The following is a 19,924-nucleotide window of genomic DNA, read 5'->3' as shown; positions in this document are numbered from 1 at the left end:
CTCAGTATTGAATGTTTAAATTCAGCTAAAGTGACTATGTGTATCCATAAACTTAGTGGGTTTGTTTTTTCAATTCAATATACTTAAAATCATAGAATCATTTAGGTGGGAAAAGACCTTTAGTATCATCAAGTCGAATTGTTAAGTACATACTTACAGATTAAGTATATCCAAAAGATTGTTAGAATATGAAAATACTAAAAGAATAAAATATTTTGCATAGGAAGACCATTGTCAAAAACATACTTTTTTTAAACTACAGTTTAACTTAAATTAACTCCATTGGAAGGATCCAAACTAGTATAAAAACAGTAAATAAAAGTTTAAGAGACTAACATCTGAAATTCAGAGCAGGAAGTGTTGAAGATAAAGTACAAATCCGTGCTGTCTTCGTAGTCAGTGTCCAAGCATTGAATATCACCATTTAAGAAAGTATATTTTATCCTAGAAAAGGCAACATTCAATTAATAGTAAGGCATTCTGTGGAGAATTCTCTGAAAGGCCTCATATCAGCAGCAGGTTTTGTCTTTGCTCTTAGGTTTGTTGTATGTTGCAGTTGAGAGGGAAATTGCAAGTGGCAGAAAGAAAACAAATGTATCTACTTCAAATCTGTGAAGCATTAAATTGGAAATAAATTGCCATTTATCTTCTTAATTTTTATTTCATCAAAATGGTTAGGCAGAATGATAAGAAAGTCATATGTCTATGTTTGGAGGTGTAGAATGATGTTCACAAAATAAGTCGTAACTAATTTGTTTAAAACTTTTACAATGGGTGTGTAGGTCACAGAGTCAAATTCAATATTATTAATTCTTTGTAGAGTTCAATATTATTAATTCTTTGTAGAGGGCTGAGGTATAATGGTAAAATGGCTTGTGAAAAATCTCATGGCAGGCACAAGGTCAGTGATAGGGGTTAACAAAATCTGTTTGACCCCACTGCTTCCTCAGTTGTCTGTGCTGCTTTGCCATTGCCATGGGGTGCAGGAGCCGTGGACTTGGCTGTACTCTGGGATGCACACACGAGGCTGATGCCCGTGTGTGTTGACTGATAAATCCAGTATATTCCTTTAACAATAGACTTAAGTAAGTTGCATTGTGTCCTTCATCAAATATGACACCTTTTTTCAAGTTTATGCTTGAAATCCTTTCTGTTTACACCATGTGTTTTTAAAAGTAGAGAATGCTCTGTAAGGAGGACTTAAAATCTCATCTCTTGCCCTTCAGATGGCAATTGTGTTAACTTCCCTATTAACTGTTAATTTTAAATTCAGACTGGGAATTGTATTAACTACCCTATTAAATGTTAGATGGGTGTTGGTATCTTTTTCAATCTGACATAGATTAAGGCAATAAAAATGTCATTACTGTTCAGCCTCTTCATTCAGAAGAGAAAATTGATCTGAACCTATCAGAAAGAAAGAGGACTGTACAGAAAAAACTTGATGGTGGAGGTCAGAGCATTTACAAGCATTAACCAATTTGCAGAGAAGGGAATGAGACTGATGCGGATACTTCTGTGTAGTCTAGCAAGCAAAATAAACATTGTGTTTAAGATACTAAAACCATTTGTGAAACTTCTTTTTTCTTTTGAGCTTCACACTGGGGCTTTTATAGGCTTCAAATGTTTAGCATGTTGTTTGAAATTTTTGAAATTGTACAGGGCTAAATGCATAATGATCCACACAGGAGTTTCTGGTTCAATTTTGTGGCAGTTGTGCAGAGGGTGCAGTGTTATGGTGTTGTGGATTGGGACTCCATACAGTACAAAGATTTTGCTTCCAGCTCCTTTCTTACAGAAATAGCAAATGATGGTGTGTGTACAGAAACAGAGAGTGGCTTGGTGGTTATCAAAACCTAAATCTCTCTCTGTAAATTGAATTCAATACCCCCTGCCACACCAGTCGTTTCTCAACAGTTTTTGGATGTTGAGGTCATTTAATTGAAATTGGACGTTCTTTCTTGTTACCATCAATTGTAAAAGGTTTTCTTTTCCCACCCCCTGCCTTGGGCCTGTGTACAGCTTTCCAGGAGTACGGCGTGTGGGTTCTAGTGATTTCAGTTTCTGCATTGCACAGAATGTGAAAGGAGGCTGGTGGGTGCGGGGAGCGGTGCTCGGTGGGCCGGCAGCAGCCGGCGCTGTGCCGGGTGCCGGCAGGGCAGGGCCCAGCAGCACTCGTCCCACGGCCTGGCGATGCTGTGGTGTGCCCTGCAGGGCTGCTGCACACAGCGGCCATTTGGGAGTGCTCCATGTGTTCCAGCCTGAAAGCTCCTTCCGGGAGCTGAGACAGCCTCCATGGACTCTGGGAAAGGTTGTCTTCTCTGGTGTGCAAAACCTAAATTCAGTGCCTTTTCCTGTAATACTGGTTAGGCTCAGCTGCTGAAGAGGCTGACCAGGGTATTCTGACAGCTCCTTTTTTTTATACAGCTTGAGTGACATGTGACAAAACTGCAGCAAACAGCTTTCAGACAAACACTAACACTTTTTTCTAAATGACTGGATAAGGATCTTGACTAAATATAGTATGGATGTAATCAGCTTGAATAGTATCCAGTTTCAATGTGGAAGCTCAAATACTTATCTGTATCTTAGAACTTTAATATACCTTTCATGGATTATCTGAAGTTCAGTGCTGTCTCCCTTTGTTCTGAAGTTGTGTTTTCAAAGACGGGTTCAAGCTTTAGATCAAGAAGAATATTTTTCAAAGGTTGTTTATACAAAGATGTCCTTCTAAATTTAGTAAAAAAGGCCCTATGTCCTTAATTTTGCATCTGGTTCTCTTTGTGGCTTCCTTCTGTCATCGTTCTGTGCCAAGGTATATCATCTAATTTGATATTGAAATTAAAATATGTATATTGTTGGTAATATGCTTATTTATCTGCACATTTCTTGCACTAATGTTAAAATTAGAGTTCTAGTTTTAGAAATGTTTCCTATTTAAACTTAATTTTTAAGAGTGTTGGTTGATGCATATAATGGGATGAAATGTCTTGAAATTATTTGGTTCCAAAAAGTTTTAAAAATAGGAATGTAAGAGCATTTCTCAGTATTATTCAAAAATAAGTACAAAAGTTCTGGTTTAGCCTGTTTTGATTAGATTGGCCTAGCCATAGTAATAATACTTACAGGCTGTCAGACTATCAGATTAGGGATAGGAATCCTAAATGCATTTTAGTGCAGAACTTTGCTTGGTAGTTTACTTCAAATCCTTGCAAGCTTTAGAATTACTAAATGGAAACGATGATATAGCAAAAGCACAACCTGCCCCAGGGCGCAGCAGGAAAACAGCACACAGCCCCCACAAGCACGCTGCACAAAGTCAGATAAAGTTGCTCTTTGCAGTAGACAAGAATGTAACAGCTCTAGCATTCCAGCTACCTACAGCTGTCAAATTTTTGGCATTTTAAGAGAGAACATAGTAATGAAGTGATAATTGATGCAGTGACTGATGTTTTATATGTTTCCCATGGGATGTTTCTGTGACTATAAAAAAGCCTTAGTGCTCATTGCACAACATGCAGCCTCTGAGCTGCTCCTGAGATATTTTCCTAAGGGAAAAAAAAGATGAAGTTCGTGCAGAATTCAGGACTTCTTAAGGGTGACCCAGATGTGGGAGTGTGCAATTTTTGTCCAGTTCTGGATTCTCCAAAAATATAATTCATAGTAATTTATGGGTCACACATGTGTAAGCAAATACAAGAGCATTCATTTAATTGAAGCATAATACAGGCTAGACATATTTCTGGTGAATTGAACAATTAGCATTAAGGGGGGAAATGAGGACGAGGAGTAATTCTATTTCGCAAAGCCCAGATTTTTTAAAGTGTGCAAACACACCCAGTGTTGAGCCCTGCAGTCGCCCGAGCAGAGCTACAAGACGGAGCAGGCTGTGGCAGGCGGTGCCTGTTGGCAGCAGCCCGGCTTTGCTGCTGTGCGTGCAGTGGGTTTCGTTCGTGCCTCCAGTGTGAAATTGATTTGTCTCCCTTGATCTGCTGCTGAGGGGTTAGAACTCAATACCTGAGCTCAGTTCTAGCTACTATTACAAACTCTTCACTTGGGTCAAAGAGGCAATTTTTACAGTTCTCTGAATGTGTGTGGTTTCATCTTGTAGATTTCAGTCCCAGAAAATTTCCTCAAAGCTTGTCTGCTGTTATTCCTCAGGGGTGGGATTGCTAAGAAAATGGACTTTCCAGCAGAGATAAAAAATATGACCTCAAGATCTATTGGGCTCTGGTGACTCCTCCTCTTGGGGAAATGGGAAGAGGAAGTATCATTGTAATGCTGCCTGCTCTAGAATGGGAGGATGAATTATAGAACATTCATTGTCATGTTTAACACAACCTCCATAGGAAGATAATACTGAAAAGTCAATTTTTAATAGTGTAATAACAAATGATCTTTTAGATGCTTAAATTTTGCTTATAGTTTATACTCACATAAGCTTATACTCAATGACTTTAAAAAGTTTCAAAATCCATGTCTGCATTGATTTGTAAACACTTGTTACATAGACAAACAATTGTTATTTCACAAATTTAATTATGTGCTCAATTCTTAGCAGTGTATATTTTAAAATCTAGTAGTGGGGTTTGATATTAAGTGCAGGAAAGGAGAAGCAAGGTGTTTCATTTTCCTGGCCTCCTCATTTTCACATATGAAGCTTGTTTAAATCCTTTGGGAAGAAAGAATGAATTTAACCCAGTTTTTGTGAGGTGTTTATGTAAATAAAATTATTTTGCTTGACTTCAAAGCCTGAGAGGACTTCTTAAACCCCTCATTTTTCTCTACATTTTAAAGATATATATTAGCTATGTTTATGCTTAAGGAGTGGTGTAAGTGATGATAGAAACTTCTTTGATCTGCCTAGATTTAAAAACAAACTAGATAATTTGGGACTGGAAATAGAACCTAAAGTAAAAAGATAAAAAAGTACTGCTTCAGTATCTTCATTTCAGCAAATGATCTTTTTTCTTATTTCTGTTTCCATTTTAGGAAGTTTTATTTTGCTTCTGTTCCTAGCTTCCCCCAATTTCAAAATTTTTCTCCTGCAGCCTAGCTGTAGGAAATAATAGTCCTTTAAATATTTTTTTTTAAATTATAAAGATCTTTGAAAATACAGGAAATGCCAGTCTGCCTTTTGTCTTCCTTCTGTATGCACATGAGGTCCAGTAAATGGTCTCACTCAAGAGTGTTTTGCAGCAAGTCTTTTATGGTTGGATCCATATCTGGAAGTGAAGGATTAGAAACTGGTATGCTAGATGTTCTTGTGGTGATTTTTAAAAAATTTTATTCTTCCAGTATTTGTATGGGTGTCACTCCTGATGGGAGCCAGATGAAGTGGTAGGATATGCATTTGCATACATCTACAGTCATCAGTAGCTTAACCTGATGTACCCTTTGGACAAAATATAATTTTGTATTATCACCAGGCCATGAAGAAGTCACTGGGATGAAGTCACTGCTAATCAGGACTAAGGTGAACATAAGGAGCAGTGGAAAATTACTTGCCCTGTACCTACTCTGCTCACTATGGCTGCCAAGTCATTTCTGAAAGCCAGTAAATACAGTTATATGTTGTTTTGTACGTTTTGAGGGGCTGTTCTTTTTGTATAGCACTTGCTTTTCATTTCAGAATCATTTCCATAACTAGAGACTCTGTAATCATTGTATTTGCTAAAAATATCAAGTGTTTAAAAATTACTTTCTCTGTTTTACAGAACACTTCACCTGCATTGTAAAAGTGCTGTTCACTTTACTGTATACTCAAGCCTTGGCAGCACTTTCTGTTAAATGCAGTTCTGAAGATAGGATGGCATGGAAAGAGTCAGGAGCTCTCAAAAAGGTTGGTTAGTTTATTAAAACATTTGTGAAATTGAGTATTTGTGGTATGAATGTAACAGATACTTCTGCTTTGCATGTAATAATTTGTTTCTGCTTCAAAATCCAGTATTTGTTTCTGTGTGTGCAATTTCTGCAGGTTTTTGTTCATGATGAGACTTTAAACTTTCACATAATACCTAGTTCCAAAACTGAGTTTCAGATTCGAGTCTGTATCTTTATAGTTTCAGTCTCTACTTTGTTGCAGTGATTGTAATCAGTAAATGCAGCTTTCCTGTGAAATTGAAGCCTTCCTGTGTAAACCATGGGCACTGATTTGATGCATTTCTCTACAGGAAAAGCAGGCAGCCTCATTGGAGAAAAGAAACCCTCTTGACTTCTCCAGCTTGCTTGTGCTATTTGTGGCTAGCTGTATAAATTTCTCTCACTATGTGGTCGAGAGTGCTCATGTGATGAGGAGACAGAGAGGGGAATTTGTCACTGTTGTTTCCTTGCCTTTTGAGAGTATTTACGAGTAAAGTGACAGTGCATCTTTCTATTTCAGTTCAGCTGACTGAATGCCAGTTGCCACCAAAGACAAAGTTCTCTACACTAGCACCAGCATTCATTTAATCCTTCAGTTAACTTTCTACTCCACAGATTGGTTTTCCCAGAAGGTCAGAAGGATGCCAATGTCAGACCAAAGGAAAGCCTAGAAGTGTTGGGACCAGGAGAAGAAATGGATATTACCCCTTTGTACAACAGCTGGGCCTTAGATGTAAAATGAAAGGAAGACTGAGAAGCATGACCTGCCTTTTTACATGTAACTTAAATCTGTCATACTGGTCAGTCAGAATTCCAAGGTCTTAAGGACAAATTATCTACTGGCCTGCTACTCTGACAATATTTTTTACATTGGGATCACTGGACAGTACTTCATTTTGTTAGATTCCCTATCCACCCTTTCTTTCAATATAATGTCATTTTCTTAAAAATACAAAGACATCTGCATGAGGTTGTTGATAGGGATCGGAGTTTTTTTCATTGTTTACTTAAGTGATTCTCAGGTGATCCATAATTTTGTAGTTTAAAGCACTCAGGACCAGCCAGTGGTAGTCACACAGCTCCCTGTCCCTCTCTCCCAGCCCTTTGGCTGCCCTTCTCTTCTTAAGCCCATCCCTCATCTTCATGCGTGTCACGAGGGAAGCTGGTTTTAATTTAGAAATCCAAGTTTTTTCTTCAAAGTTTCTTTAAGCCCCAGTGGTTAAAAAAATACAGTTCAGGTTGGCTTTTCCTTCTCTGCTGGCAAGATTGACATTTTAATCCTGGGATGGATACAGGGATCACACCTCACTTAATTTTTGTCTGTGGATAATGCTAAGTGAATCTGTTACAGTTTGGTATTCCAGAAATTAAACATGGGCTGAAGACTTTGCTTTGTATTTTTGTCAAATGATCAAACAACATGAAGAGTTTGATTTCTCAGCTGGGCTGAGAGGTGGATATTGTATTTTTGAAGCCAAATTTCACTCTCATTATCTTTGCAAGGTGTGTTACAGTGTCATAGGAAGCACACTGTAACACACCTTGCAAAGGCACTGTAATCCACTGCTTGTGGATTAAACTTCCAGAAATAACATAGAAAGGTTTGTCTTAGCTGCTGAATTAAGTGTGTGTTGCCTTCTGGTTCTTTGACTGTAAGCATTAACAGTAAATATGTGGTCCCAGTATGAAAGGTGAAGTACACCACCTAAAATGGAGAATGGAAGTTGATGTCAAAATGCAATAAAAAAACCTACTGATAATTGTGTACATCATTATGAACTGAAGTATTTGGTTTCTTTAAGGAATCATAGTAATGTTCCACTCCCTTGTTGCTGTGTTGAAATATACTAAGAGAACTCAAAATTCATATCCAATCATCTTTTCCCAGGGTAGAATTAATTCTGACTTGGAAGAAAATATTTATGAGAATGCTGCCTTCTATTTCTTAAGGCTTTCTGTCTTGCCTTTAAATGTAATTGCTATGGCAAAAGCTAAGTGGCTATTTATTCTTTACACTAAATATCTTTTCCATCTGTAGTAGACATTGTTCATTCAAAATGCAACTTCGTACTTTCTGACAGATTAATTTTAATTTAAAATGCACAACAAGTGGTTTGTCTTCTATTCTGGTTGGTATGTTTTCAAAAATTACTTTTTTTAAAAAATTCTTGTATTAGAATTCAAATTCTGTCAAAACAAGATGTATCCATGAAGTGATTCTTTCTAATTTTAAAGTAAGCATTTATATACTCACAGAGAAGACGTGAAATGGAAATGTTACACAAGTGCTTTCATAAAGCACTCAGTTTAGAGCATATGTAATTCAAGTAGCAGTTCACATTTCACTCTTGAGCTAAATGCAGTCCCTTTCTGTAAAATTATATATTTGGTTTTAATTTTTTTTAAGCATTGTGTATCTTTGTAGGTCCAAATTCACATGTTGATCAAAAGGAAATGTTCTCCATTACTGTTGTTATTACAGAAATCTTTTTTCCTTTTTATGACCAGTGCATTTTGGTTTTCTTTTCTTCTCATTTGCAGAATACATCCAGTGGAGAAAAATCTTGGGAAGTATTGCTGAGTCATGTGATTAGTGAACTGTCTAAGGGGAAGATATATGAAGAAGGAGAGACTGAAGAATTAGCAGTGGTATTGGCAAATTTCTGGAAAATTTATCCAGCGTGTCCTTTTTTTTTTGCCTTGTTGTTATAATGATTTTTCTCTGATCTTGCTAAAGACTTGCAGTACAACTCTTTATTTTCTAGATCAAAACATAACCCTTTGGGACAGTTTGCCTGTGCAAATCTTGCTTTTAATATTAGATGTGGTCAGTGCCACATTGAGAAAATTATTGACAAATACTTCTTATAATTACAGGTTTTAATCATATATGTGGGTTTTAATCATAAGTACAAAAGACCTGTCAGAAACTTGGAAAAGTGAATATTTAAGTAGAATCCCATTTGTCGAGGGGGAAGAAAACCTACAGAGGTATTTTAGATTATTAGTGAAATGCTGGCCTTTGGAATGTGTGTTTGATGCAGTCGTTTATATAATATGCTTAAAAAAATACTCAGTTCATGTTGGAGTTTCCATACTTAGGGGATCATTTACTCGGGACAGAACTTAGTAATTGCTTCCTCCTGTCTAGGTAAATCCGGATTCTGTAGAGTGCTATCTGCAGCAGTTCTGCCTGCCTTTCCTCAGGATCACAAGCCTTCTTCAGCACCATCTCTTTGGAGGAGATCTGCCTAGTTGTCAGGTACACAATTAGAGGGGCACACTTGAATGTTTCCATATAAAAGCTAGAGATCAAAAATTAGAACTTTAACATGTCTTTTTCATGGTATACATTTTCTATCCTAAGATTTTTTTTAAATCGTTACAGCACTGCAGTTTTCAAAAAAATGGTATTATATTATTAAACTTCAGCAAAGTCATGTTTATTTAATTAGCTCTTAGGTGCTTGTCTTGTAAAATACCAACATGCTTCTAAAACTTGTCCTGCATTTCCAGAGATGGTGTAACTCCACACGGAATGGAATTCAGTACTGATTTTCTTAATGCCTCTGAATACTTCATTTTCAGAGATATTGCATCAGCAATTATGTTTAAGCTCCATGACTAATATAAGTAGAGTTTACTGCAGGTCTGCTCCCTCTTTTCCTTGCCTCAACATCATCTCCTTTGTAAAACAGCTGTTAGCTAGTTTGGGGTGCTAAACAAACAAAATTATTGTGGAGTTTGGGGCTTTCTTGTTTTGTTTCTGAGTTTTGGATTTGTGGTTTTTGTGGGGGAGTTGTGTTTTGTTTGTGCTGTTTGGTTTGGGTTGAGGTTTTAAATTTGGGTGGTTGGTTTGGAGTTTTTTTCTGACAATTTTTTTGTTTGTTTGAAGTTATCTGGTAAAATTGAAGCTTCTTGTGTCACTAAGCATGACTGTTTGCATCTTAGTACTAGAATACTTTCTTATTGAAATAGATATATTTTTAATAAACTATTTAAAAATTAATAGTCTAAACCTCTAATCTAAACCTCTCTGATTTCATGCCTAAAAAGGAAGATGAAGAATTCACTGTTCTTGCAAGCTGCCTGGGTCTATTACCATCTTTTCAGTCAGCTCATCAGTTCACCAGTGCCTCTTGTCTTGATTGGCCAGTGCCAGCATTTGACATGATCTCACAGTGGTGCTCAGAACTGGCTTCATTTGCTGATAGACATCCAGATCAAGTAAAGGTATGTAGCAAAACTGTATTTTCCAAAATAGTCATGATATGGAAGCAGCTATTTATTGCTTGATTCATTGTGCACATATACTGTTGCTTTGGATAAGCATCTGAGAATATAACTTGTAAGTGAGAGAGAAATTGTAATGGGAAATATTAGTAGGTGGGTATGGGTTGAATTGGCTAAAAACAGCAGTAAAACCTGTGTGGTTTTTATGATTGCTGGAGACAGAATATAGAAACACTATCCTTAGATGATGCTAAGAGTATGCATGTCTTCCACACCTGTAGCCAGTAAAGGGCAGGTAATAGAAACTTCAGGAAAATACATATCAGAACTTTTCCTTGACTGTTTTAAATTACTGTAAAACATTGCATCTTCAGTTGCAATACTGAAAAAAATGAAAAGGTTAAAATCTGTTTAATAGTTACTGATGAAAGATGGTACATTTTCTCTGAAGGTTAAAGAGATCAAGACTTGAGTTAGTGCAACTGAAATAATCAGTTGTGAAATGGAAATGTTTCAACATGAGTGCATTGTTTTTATGACAAAACTGCCTCTCAACAATTAAGTCCTCCTCTCCTAAATCTGTGATCTGGGGAAAGCCAGTTGCATTCCTCATCTGCAACATGTTTGTTCCTGTGAAAATTTGAATATCCAGATTAATCTCAAATTACAGTTGCTGCCAATCCGTTAGACATTATAGACTGCAGTGAAATTGATAGCATTCTTCCCATGATTGGAAGGTAACCAGGTACAAATGCGATATTTCTTTCTTTTTTTTTTTCTTCTTTTGCAATTTAGATTTCAAGGTCATGCACTCTTGAAAAAAAATTTTTACCTTGCAAAAAAGATCCCATCTGACCACTACGCCCATCAGTTATAAACACAGAAAAAAATTACTGCGTAGAAGGAAAACATTTTACTGTTTAAAACCCCCTCACAACAACCAACCAACCAGAGAAAATCCAGCATAAAATTGGACAGTGTTTTAAGAGTAATTGAGAAGAATTAGGATTTTCAAAGCAGTATTTAAGACAGGTAGTGTCTGTCTTACCAAAAATTGTGAGTTTTGGTAACTTTTTAATGGCTTGTGTCCAAATGGTTTTGAAAAACAATCAGATGTCTTCAAATATAATTTACAGAGCCTAACTTCAGTTCTGTTTTTGAAAGTTTCAGTATAAATTTTAGCTGGAAGACAGCTTTCATAGTTATTGCCAGGGTTTGGGAGTAACACATTGATATTGCCAAACAAACTTTGTGGAGGGAATGAGAATCTTTCCTGTAGATCACTCTTAATCCTCTTGTTTTAGCTGTGAAGACTTTTGCACTTAAAATATGTCACATTTAGAAAACTTCCTTGGGAAGAGGCTAGTGCCCATTTTGTACCTGTTACAAAGGATGAAACGTAACTGCAGCTGGGGAGGGTGGTCAGCCAGGAGCAGGTGACTATTGAAAGGTGACATTCGACTTCTGAATTTCTGAAATGCAAAAGAAATGAGATAATTTTTAAACTGCATATTTCTTTTATTTGGTATTCTCTTTTTGTAGAAAATAGAAATGCTTTAAAAATGCACAGAACTGATATATATTCTTACCTTATTTGTAGGCTTTGCTTATCCAGGAACCTAAGTGGGACTTGCCACGCCTCCTTCAGCTGCCTGAGAACTACAATACCATTTTTCAGTATTACCACAGAAAAACTTGTTCTGTTTGTACCAAGGTTCCTAAAGATCCTGCAGTTTGCTTAGTTTGTGGTACTTTTGTATGCTTGAAAGGACTGTGCTGTAAACAACAGAGCTACTGTGAATGTGTACTGGTAAGAGAAGGTTAATTCAAATTCTGTAATTGATTCTCACACTCATTGGTAGTTGTTAACTCCATTGCTCACTTTTGATGTTTTTCTTTTCAAAATGTGTTTATATAATCATAGAATAATTGTTTAGGTTGGAACAGACCCTTGAAGGGTCATCTAGTCTAACCCCCAGTGATATAGCTTTTATTTCTGAGGGACAGACCTAGACTGGATTATGGAGAGCAATTTATAGCAACTTGCATAGCAACCTATTTCACCTTCTTACAAGCCATGGTGCGTAATGTTGACACATGGTTTTGATTCACAGCCAGCTGAAATTTGTTCACAGTCTGGTTGTTCATATATTATTTTAGTTTTCCTCTGTTTTGTTTCCTTGCTTTCCAAATACATAGAAAATCCGTGTGTGGTTGAGTATTTTCTGATACATGACCACCTACTAGAGATCTACAGACTGTAACTGGGTTGTTGTCTGTACATGGGTGCTGATTTGAGGTCTTTGACTTTTTCAGCAGCAAGGTTTTCTAGTCAGCGTATATATAAGTTCTTTCAGGAGCATGAGTTGGATGACATCTATTATTGTTTTTCAGACTATGATAAAGGTTTGCTTTAATAGGTTTTCTCTTCACTTTCATTAAACAGTTAAGGGAAGACTGGAACTATATGAACTTTACAAAATTGTGAGAGGAATTTATTAGAGAGATATTTTCAAATGGGGCATAAAATGTCAGATTTTGGACTGTCTTGAAATTGTTTGAAGTCACCTTTCTCTCTCATAATGCTAATACGGTGGAAGAAAAAGGGGTGGGCAAAATTTATAATGGAACTTATAGTTACATTTAAGGTGTCAAGCTTCTTGAAAACAGAATGTTATAAAAGAAAGGAATTAACAATCTATATAATTAATTAATTTTTGTTGTAGTTTATGGGATTATAGCTTCTAATTGTAATCAAACCATATAGGAAGGGTGCATTTTTTAATTGCTAAAATTAGTTGATGAGTATAGATTGTGCTAGTCATAATGATGAATGGCATATTGAACAAAGCAAGAACTACTAAAAAAAAGTTTTACTAGATTTGTAGAGCCATTGATGAGATCTGTGAGCATGGATAGAGAAAGCAAATGTTTAACAATACGGACTAAGTTTTTCTAAGTATTTTCTCCTGTTTTTGCCATCTATGGAAAATATTTGGTAATCCTATACAGAAAGCTATAGAACAACAAATTCAAAATATTGTACAGAATATTTTTGCTTATTTTTTGTAATTCAGTTTTTACATGGTAACAGATATCCTCTCTTTTTTAGTAGGGAAACGTTTTTATATACAGGTGTTGTTATGGCAGCACAAGACACTGAATTCTAGTTTGGATGGAGTTTGGGGCAAGCTATCCTTTGGCAAACTGTTTCTTAATAAATAATGTCTGTAATTTTATTTGAAGCAATGTTGAAGTAATGTTATTTGAAGCAAAACAAAGTATTATTTTCAAAATTTCTTTCGTTACGAAATTAACAGACATTAACAGAATCTTTGCACTCTTGCCTTTCTACACCCATAACATTACAGCATTCTCAAAACTGTGGAGCGGGGACAGGAATATTCCTTTTGATTAATGCATCTGTAATCATCATCATACGAGGCCATCGTTTCTGCCTTTGGGGTTCCGTTTATCTCGATGCACATGGTGAAGAAGACAGAGATCTTAGGTAATGTTTTCATTACAACATATACATAACATGCAATAACAGATGATAATAGATCTCTACCTTCCTTGTGTGGAAAAATGGAAAATCCCCATTTATTGCAACTTGGACTGACTTACGTTGTCATGGGTCTTTGAGGATTTTTTGGCCCAGAGGTGGAGTAATCATGGTCATTGAGTTACACCAGGAGCTCAGCAGACAGATTACCATGATGCCATTCCCAACAATGCTTAATTCTAAGTGTTGTGTTGGGGAACACAGTTTATATTCTGATTTTGTTGTTTGGCCTTTAATCAAAAAATGCAGTTGGGTGTAGGGAAGGGAGTAGGGAAGGAGCATAACTTCCAAGCTACACATGACTGAGAAAACGAGTGATGGTTTCTGGATTCTGCTATCCAGTGTAAGGAAGGGAAGTCCCAGCAGTCATCCCACCAGAAGCAAAAATGAAAATCCCATACCAGTAAAAATGTTTGTTTATGCTGCAAAAAAAGTTGTATGAGTATTGTGTTAATTACATAATGAAGCATCTTTCCATTTACTTGGCATGTTAATCATTTATTTCCTTCTTCCCTTTTTTTCCCTCCACAGGCGTGGTAAACCCCTCTACATATGCAAGGAAAGATACAAAGTGCTTGAACAGCAGTGGGTGTCTCATACTTTTGATCATATCAATAAAAGATGGGGCCCACATTATAATGGCTTGTAAATCATCGTCATCATCCCCTGCACACCATATAACTGCTGTTACCATGAATGAATGAATGCATCTTGACTGACAATAGCTTTAACTGAATGGGAGTTTACCTCCCTGGTTCGGGATGGAATTGGGTATGGGCATAAAAGGGAAATGGAACTTTGTCAACATGTGAAATCTGTGCAAAATGACCTGTTGTTGCTACTAAAGAATGATACAATAATTGAAATTAAATCCTCAAAATGGTGTGAGCAATCTTATTGCACTCAGTAGTCTATTTTTCTTGTGTTTTTTAAAGCCCATTATTATTAAGAAGCACAAATTTTACTTGGAGTTGTTTAGAGGCTCCAGGGGTAGCTGTCTGGGTTTTATTTTTCTTTGCATGGAGTTGGGTTTTTAGCAATATTTGCTGAAACGGTGTATATGTCTATTACATCTACTAAATATGTTGGATAAAATTTCTTTGCCTTTTTGTGTTGGCTTGAGGTTTTTACTTGATAGGCATTTGTAATTAGGTCTGTAAAACGACTGTGAGACTGCATGGTAATAATTGGTCTGAAAGTTGAATTTTAAGGAGTATTTCACTTATAGAGGTCTATTGAAATATTTCAGGCATTACTGAAAACTCACACATTCTCAGGAACTTCATTCTTTTTTCTCCATAAGTAAATGAAATAGCTGTAAATTAGGTATTTTAATGCTGTTTATGTGATCCAGAACATACATTCTGTCTTCATTTTTTTCCAGGAAGGAGTTTTTCTTTTTTTCATATCATTGAATAAATTGTTAATGATAACATACATGCTGTATATAGGGAATTTGTATGGTGCCCAACATAGCAGATCCCAGTTACAAACATACCATAAGCCTGCCTATTATTCCAAACCAGATGTATGTTTCAGAATGATTGGATTAGGAATGTGCAGGTTATTCTAAAAATGAAACATAATTTTGTATCCTTACTGTCATTTCAGGAGGTTCCTCAGTATTGTATTTGTTTAAAGTAATCACTGTTCTTTCTGCTTGATTTCCTAAAAAGGAAAAATTAAAAAAAAGGAAATTCAACAGAGGTAGCCAAGTTGAGCTACCAGTGCATGTGCAGCCTCACTGGATGAATGCCAAAACAGTTTGTGCTTAGAGGGATAAAAATTCATGAGAAGAGGCATGACTCGGCTAAAACCCATAGTGTAAGTAGGTAGGAATGACTGTAGTCAAAATACTGGTATGTAATATATTGCTACTATTGTTTTTCACAAGTCTTGGACATTTGTTGGCTATTTCATACAGTACTACCGAGCAGTTCCTGGTAGTTTTGACTTCCACAGCTTGTGTGTAAAATAAAATTTATGTGTGTAAAATAAAAACATCTTATGATAAAGCCACATATACAAAGAAAACAGTTCCCCAGTGGAAATCATTATCTAGTGGAAAGTGTATAGGGGAAATAAAATGACTGTATAGCAATCAAGAACAGACCGAAGGAAAAGTAAGTAAATACAATGAGTTTTTCTGGATACCTGCAATTTGAAAAACCCTACAATAAATGATACTGGTTTTTATACATACATATAAATATATATATATATATTTCAAAAATATTACAGTACTTCCTGTAAGATTAGAATTACCTTCTTTCACCGACTAAATGGCTGTGTCTTTTCCAAAATACTACTTTTTTGATACTGTATTATAAGTTCTGCCTGTGATATTTTTGCATTGCTCATTAAGAATATCAGGCCATTTTGTAAGTGTGGTTAAAGAGCAAAAAGATTCTTTACATTGCCAGCATAACATTATTACAGGGCTCATGAACTTGAGTGATCTGTAGTTTGAAGCTCCAATGCTATATTTACAAGAGATAATGTGTCCAGAATTTGATTACTGTGTTTTATTTAAAACAGAATGTTCTCTGATTGTGCATATGGATGTGAAGTAAAACTATTAGCCTTAACTTTAACATTTGGGTATTTCATAGTGGTTATTATAGTGCTGGTGAATTAGTCACCAGTCAATTTAAAAACAACAAAAAAATTACTTGGTTGAAAAATTGTACTTGAATATTCTTGCATGCTGCTAAACAAGAATTTTTATTTCCCCCATAACTTTTTAAATCCTACTTTATCAAGCTAACCTTGAAAAATGACAGGTCCAAACTAGAGTGGTGTGTGCGTGTATTACTCAAATGTTCTGGTGGGATATCCTGTATGAATGATCATTTAAGTACAGTACATTACTGTAGACTCTAAATCAATCTTTATAACACATCAGAAGAGTACAAAACTAGGAATACAATAATTGGCATTGTAAGATATGTTAATAAAAGTCTACTGTCAATCTGTGTGTTCATGAAATTTTTTCTCTCTACCCCAGTAATCCAAAATGAGACTGAATTCCACCCAATAGCCAGGCAGTTTATTTAAATGTTAAAACCTTACACATGCAAAGTACTTTGCATAGAGAGTAAACCTGTATGTATTTTAATTTGTTACATACAGTCATGTATTTTGCAATAGTAATTTGGACTATTTTACTCATAGCTACAGCACTTGAAGTAATGCTTAAGTGTATTCCAGCCATTCCAGCATTGCTGCTGGAAGCTGCTGAAGTAAAATTGATGAGTTGAGAAACTACTTCTGGGACAACTGCTTTATCTTTTCTGTCAAGTCTGTTTCTGGAATAACTATTACTTCAATTTGCTGAATGTGATATTTATGTATTAAGATTTTCTTTTCTTTTGACCTTTGAGAGATTTGGTGGAACAGTCTTCCTTTGGCCTTTACCTTTTGATTTACCTTCCTTTGGCCTTTCCTTTTTCAGTGTGGGCCTGAAATTTTTAATGAATATTTTCATCACCCCTGCAATAGAAGTATTTTATAAATCTCAGCATTTCACAAGGAAATTACATTTTTCTCTCAAAAACAGGATCTTTTCCTACATCCAACAAATGTTATTCTTTACTTCAGAATCTTATGAGATCAGTTCACATTGTACACACAGCTGCCAGGGGAGACTTGAGTTTTGTAGTGATCTTGATATGATTTCTATCTAATTTTCCTCTGACACAGATTCTGTAGTCCTGCTTTTCAATTTCTTTGAAAATTAGTGGAGGCAGTGATGAATGGAGCCTGTCTGACTGTTAGCACAGATGAAAATGAAATTATGCTGTTTGCAGAGAAACACACAGGAATGACCTGAGCCAGTGTGTGGAGATTCACGGCTCTAAATTAACCAGCTACAGGGTATAAGGAATTGCGCGTAATCGGATGAGGCTGCCTCTGTGTTACAGTTTGTGTTGGGTTTGTTTTTGTTTGAGTGAGATTGCTCACTGCAGTCTGTGAGATCTGTACTGCTGGGCTGATGAATGTTTCCTTTTGGCAGGGCACAGTACCCAAAGCAAGCTATTTGCATGTTTTCTCAGATGGGCAGTAGTTTCCCTGCAAATTCTTACACTGAGAAGAGTCACAGCTGCTGTGAGTTCAGCCTTGTAACTTACCCTGCCTCTTCTCCTCCTCCAATGTCTAATACATTTCCCATTATAGGATACCTTTGAGTCATTACTACTACATTTTTTAATAATTTTGATTGAAAACAATTATGCTAGGCTTATTCCTCTTGGTTAGATTATATTTTTAATGTTACAATAAAACAAAGCAAGATAACCTTCAGAGATTAGAGCTGGGGAAAAAAAGTACTCTTCATGCCCAGTACTGAGAAAAGTACAATTAAAATATTTATTGTCCCTACATTTTGGCCTTAAATCTGGTGACCAGATGTGCATGGGTCACATTTGAATGTAGAACACAAGTGCATACTGAAGCACTTGCCAAATTAGAACAACATGTTCTCAGGGATTACTTGTAATACTGGCAAATACCTAAAGTAGATAATGAGCCTTTGTTTTTCAGGTGTCAAGGAATATACTTTGCACCTTGCCATTGAAGCCACTAATACAGTTTGCTGTGAAAAGTTTTACTTTCCTTCTGTTCCCCTGAAAAACTGGAGCTCTCCTTTCCTTCATGCCTTTGTTGTCTCCATGTTGTATGTGCAACTGCTTTGTTTGTGTAGTACTGCACAACAAAAGAAGCTGAAACCAGCTGGAGAGCTCTCTGCAACTCTACAGCAATACTTTGCGAATAAATTGCATTTTCTCAGGGTACTTAATGCAGAGATAGCCAGGGGAGCGCAGCTTGAAAAACTAGTTTGTAGAGACTCTGGCTGCTTTTGTGCTCTATGGTGCTGGTCATTTTGGATTTGTTACACATCAGCTTTGAAAATTTAAAACTAACTTTGCATTTTTTCCAAGTATCTCCACAGGCCCTAAAAGAAACTGCCTTTATTCTAGGACAATTTCCCATTGTTCTCAATGTATAGAGCTGGTGTTTTAATCTCAGCTCGGCAACAAGGTACTTGGTGACAATGCTGGTGTAAACATACACATCATATAAAATACATTTAGGTTTTGTTAAACTAAGATTTTCAGGGGAGCTGAAGGAACTGCTAAGTATTGCTTCCTTTAGGTTCTCTAGCTGTCTGCTTTATCTTGCTTGTTTTGTCAACTTGTAAGCTCCATTAAGACAGGGAACACCTCCTGTTTGGATCAATAAGTGCTCCTCCATAATGTTACATCAACTGGCATTCGAGCAAATCAGGTAGGGTCTTTCATCATCAGTAAATACATAGGTACACACAGGACTTAAGCGAGATATGGCCCTTTCATGTTTCACATTCATGCTTTTTGCATTTCTTCACACTTTGCTGCCTTCAACCTCAAATGTCCCTCCTCACACAGATAGGTTGGCAGTAGTCAAAATCAACAGGAAGTTAAAATGGGGTTGTTTCCCATAGCCAGACATGACTCTGAACAGAATAATACCTCTTCAGTATCTCTACATCATCTTTTTTGTCCTGCCAAAAGATGCTATCTCAAGAAATAAATACTTTCTGAGAGTTAAAGAAGCTTTTTGCCTTTCAGTACTTAGTGCAGTATTTGTATGACTAATACTCACAGCAGGTGACTGATGTAATTCAAATAACCTTCAGATACCTGGCTATTCAGAAATGGCTCACACTTCCACATTCTCCCTACTTGGATTGGGTATTTTTTTAGTTACATAACTTAATAGCAAGAGTTCTTACAAAACATTTCCCTTATACAAGAGTATATTAAAAAAATTAGAGGTATGCTATTTTAGCAACACTTAATTCACAGACTGGTGTGCTTTCTGTTTTTTAATCCTGGGCAAAATTAAGGACTATTAATGAGATTACAGCATGTAATTTTACAATTCCAGTCTGTCTAAACAAACAAGAAATCCACAGCAATCTGAAGGTAAGGTAGTACAGTAGCAGCACTCTTCTGTGGGAGAATAAGAATGCTGCAGTACATTTTTTCACTGTATATTGCAGAGCTGTCTTGCGTCTTGTCTACTGAAACATATGTCGAAAGACATGTTATGTGTGTGAATACTGAGGTGGTTCCCTAGCAACAATCAATAGAAGAAAGCTCAGCCTATTCAAGTGATTTACCTTTGTAAGTGTGGCAGCAAAGATGAATTTTGAATACTAAGGGAAGTCATTAGCTGGAAGAAGAAAAGCACCAAACAAAGAACTGTAGATAATCTTACCCA

At 36.3% G+C, this 19,924-nt stretch overlaps 1 protein-coding gene across 2 annotated transcripts in view; it reads left to right on the top strand.

Annotated features, from left to right (window-relative positions):
* Window positions 1-16,631, top strand: part of UBR3 (ubiquitin protein ligase E3 component n-recognin 3) — a 106,626-nt gene extending 89,995 nt beyond the window's left edge. For both annotated transcript variants that reach the window (XM_063400541.1, XM_063400540.1), the window contains exons 33-39: window positions 5,718-5,842; window positions 8,404-8,511; window positions 9,014-9,124; window positions 9,919-10,095; window positions 11,696-11,905; window positions 13,467-13,606; window positions 14,192-16,631. In XM_063400541.1, coding sequence (XP_063256611.1) covers window positions 5,718-5,842; window positions 8,404-8,511; window positions 9,014-9,124; window positions 9,919-10,095; window positions 11,696-11,905; window positions 13,467-13,606; window positions 14,192-14,309 — 989 coding nt within the window. In that variant the 3' untranslated portion in view covers window positions 14,310-16,631. The remainder of the gene's footprint in view (window positions 1-5,717; window positions 5,843-8,403; window positions 8,512-9,013; window positions 9,125-9,918; window positions 10,096-11,695; window positions 11,906-13,466; window positions 13,607-14,191) is intronic.
* The last annotated feature ends 3,293 nt before the right edge of the window (window positions 16,632-19,924 follow it).

The sequence above is a fragment of the Prinia subflava genome, chromosome 6 (assembly GCF_021018805.1).
Source record: "Prinia subflava isolate CZ2003 ecotype Zambia chromosome 6, Cam_Psub_1.2, whole genome shotgun sequence".
NCBI classification, from domain to species: domain Eukaryota; kingdom Metazoa; phylum Chordata; class Aves; order Passeriformes; family Cisticolidae; genus Prinia; species Prinia subflava.
The sequence above is the reverse complement of the archived record's forward strand: the minus strand, read 5'-3'. Positions and strand labels throughout refer to the sequence as shown.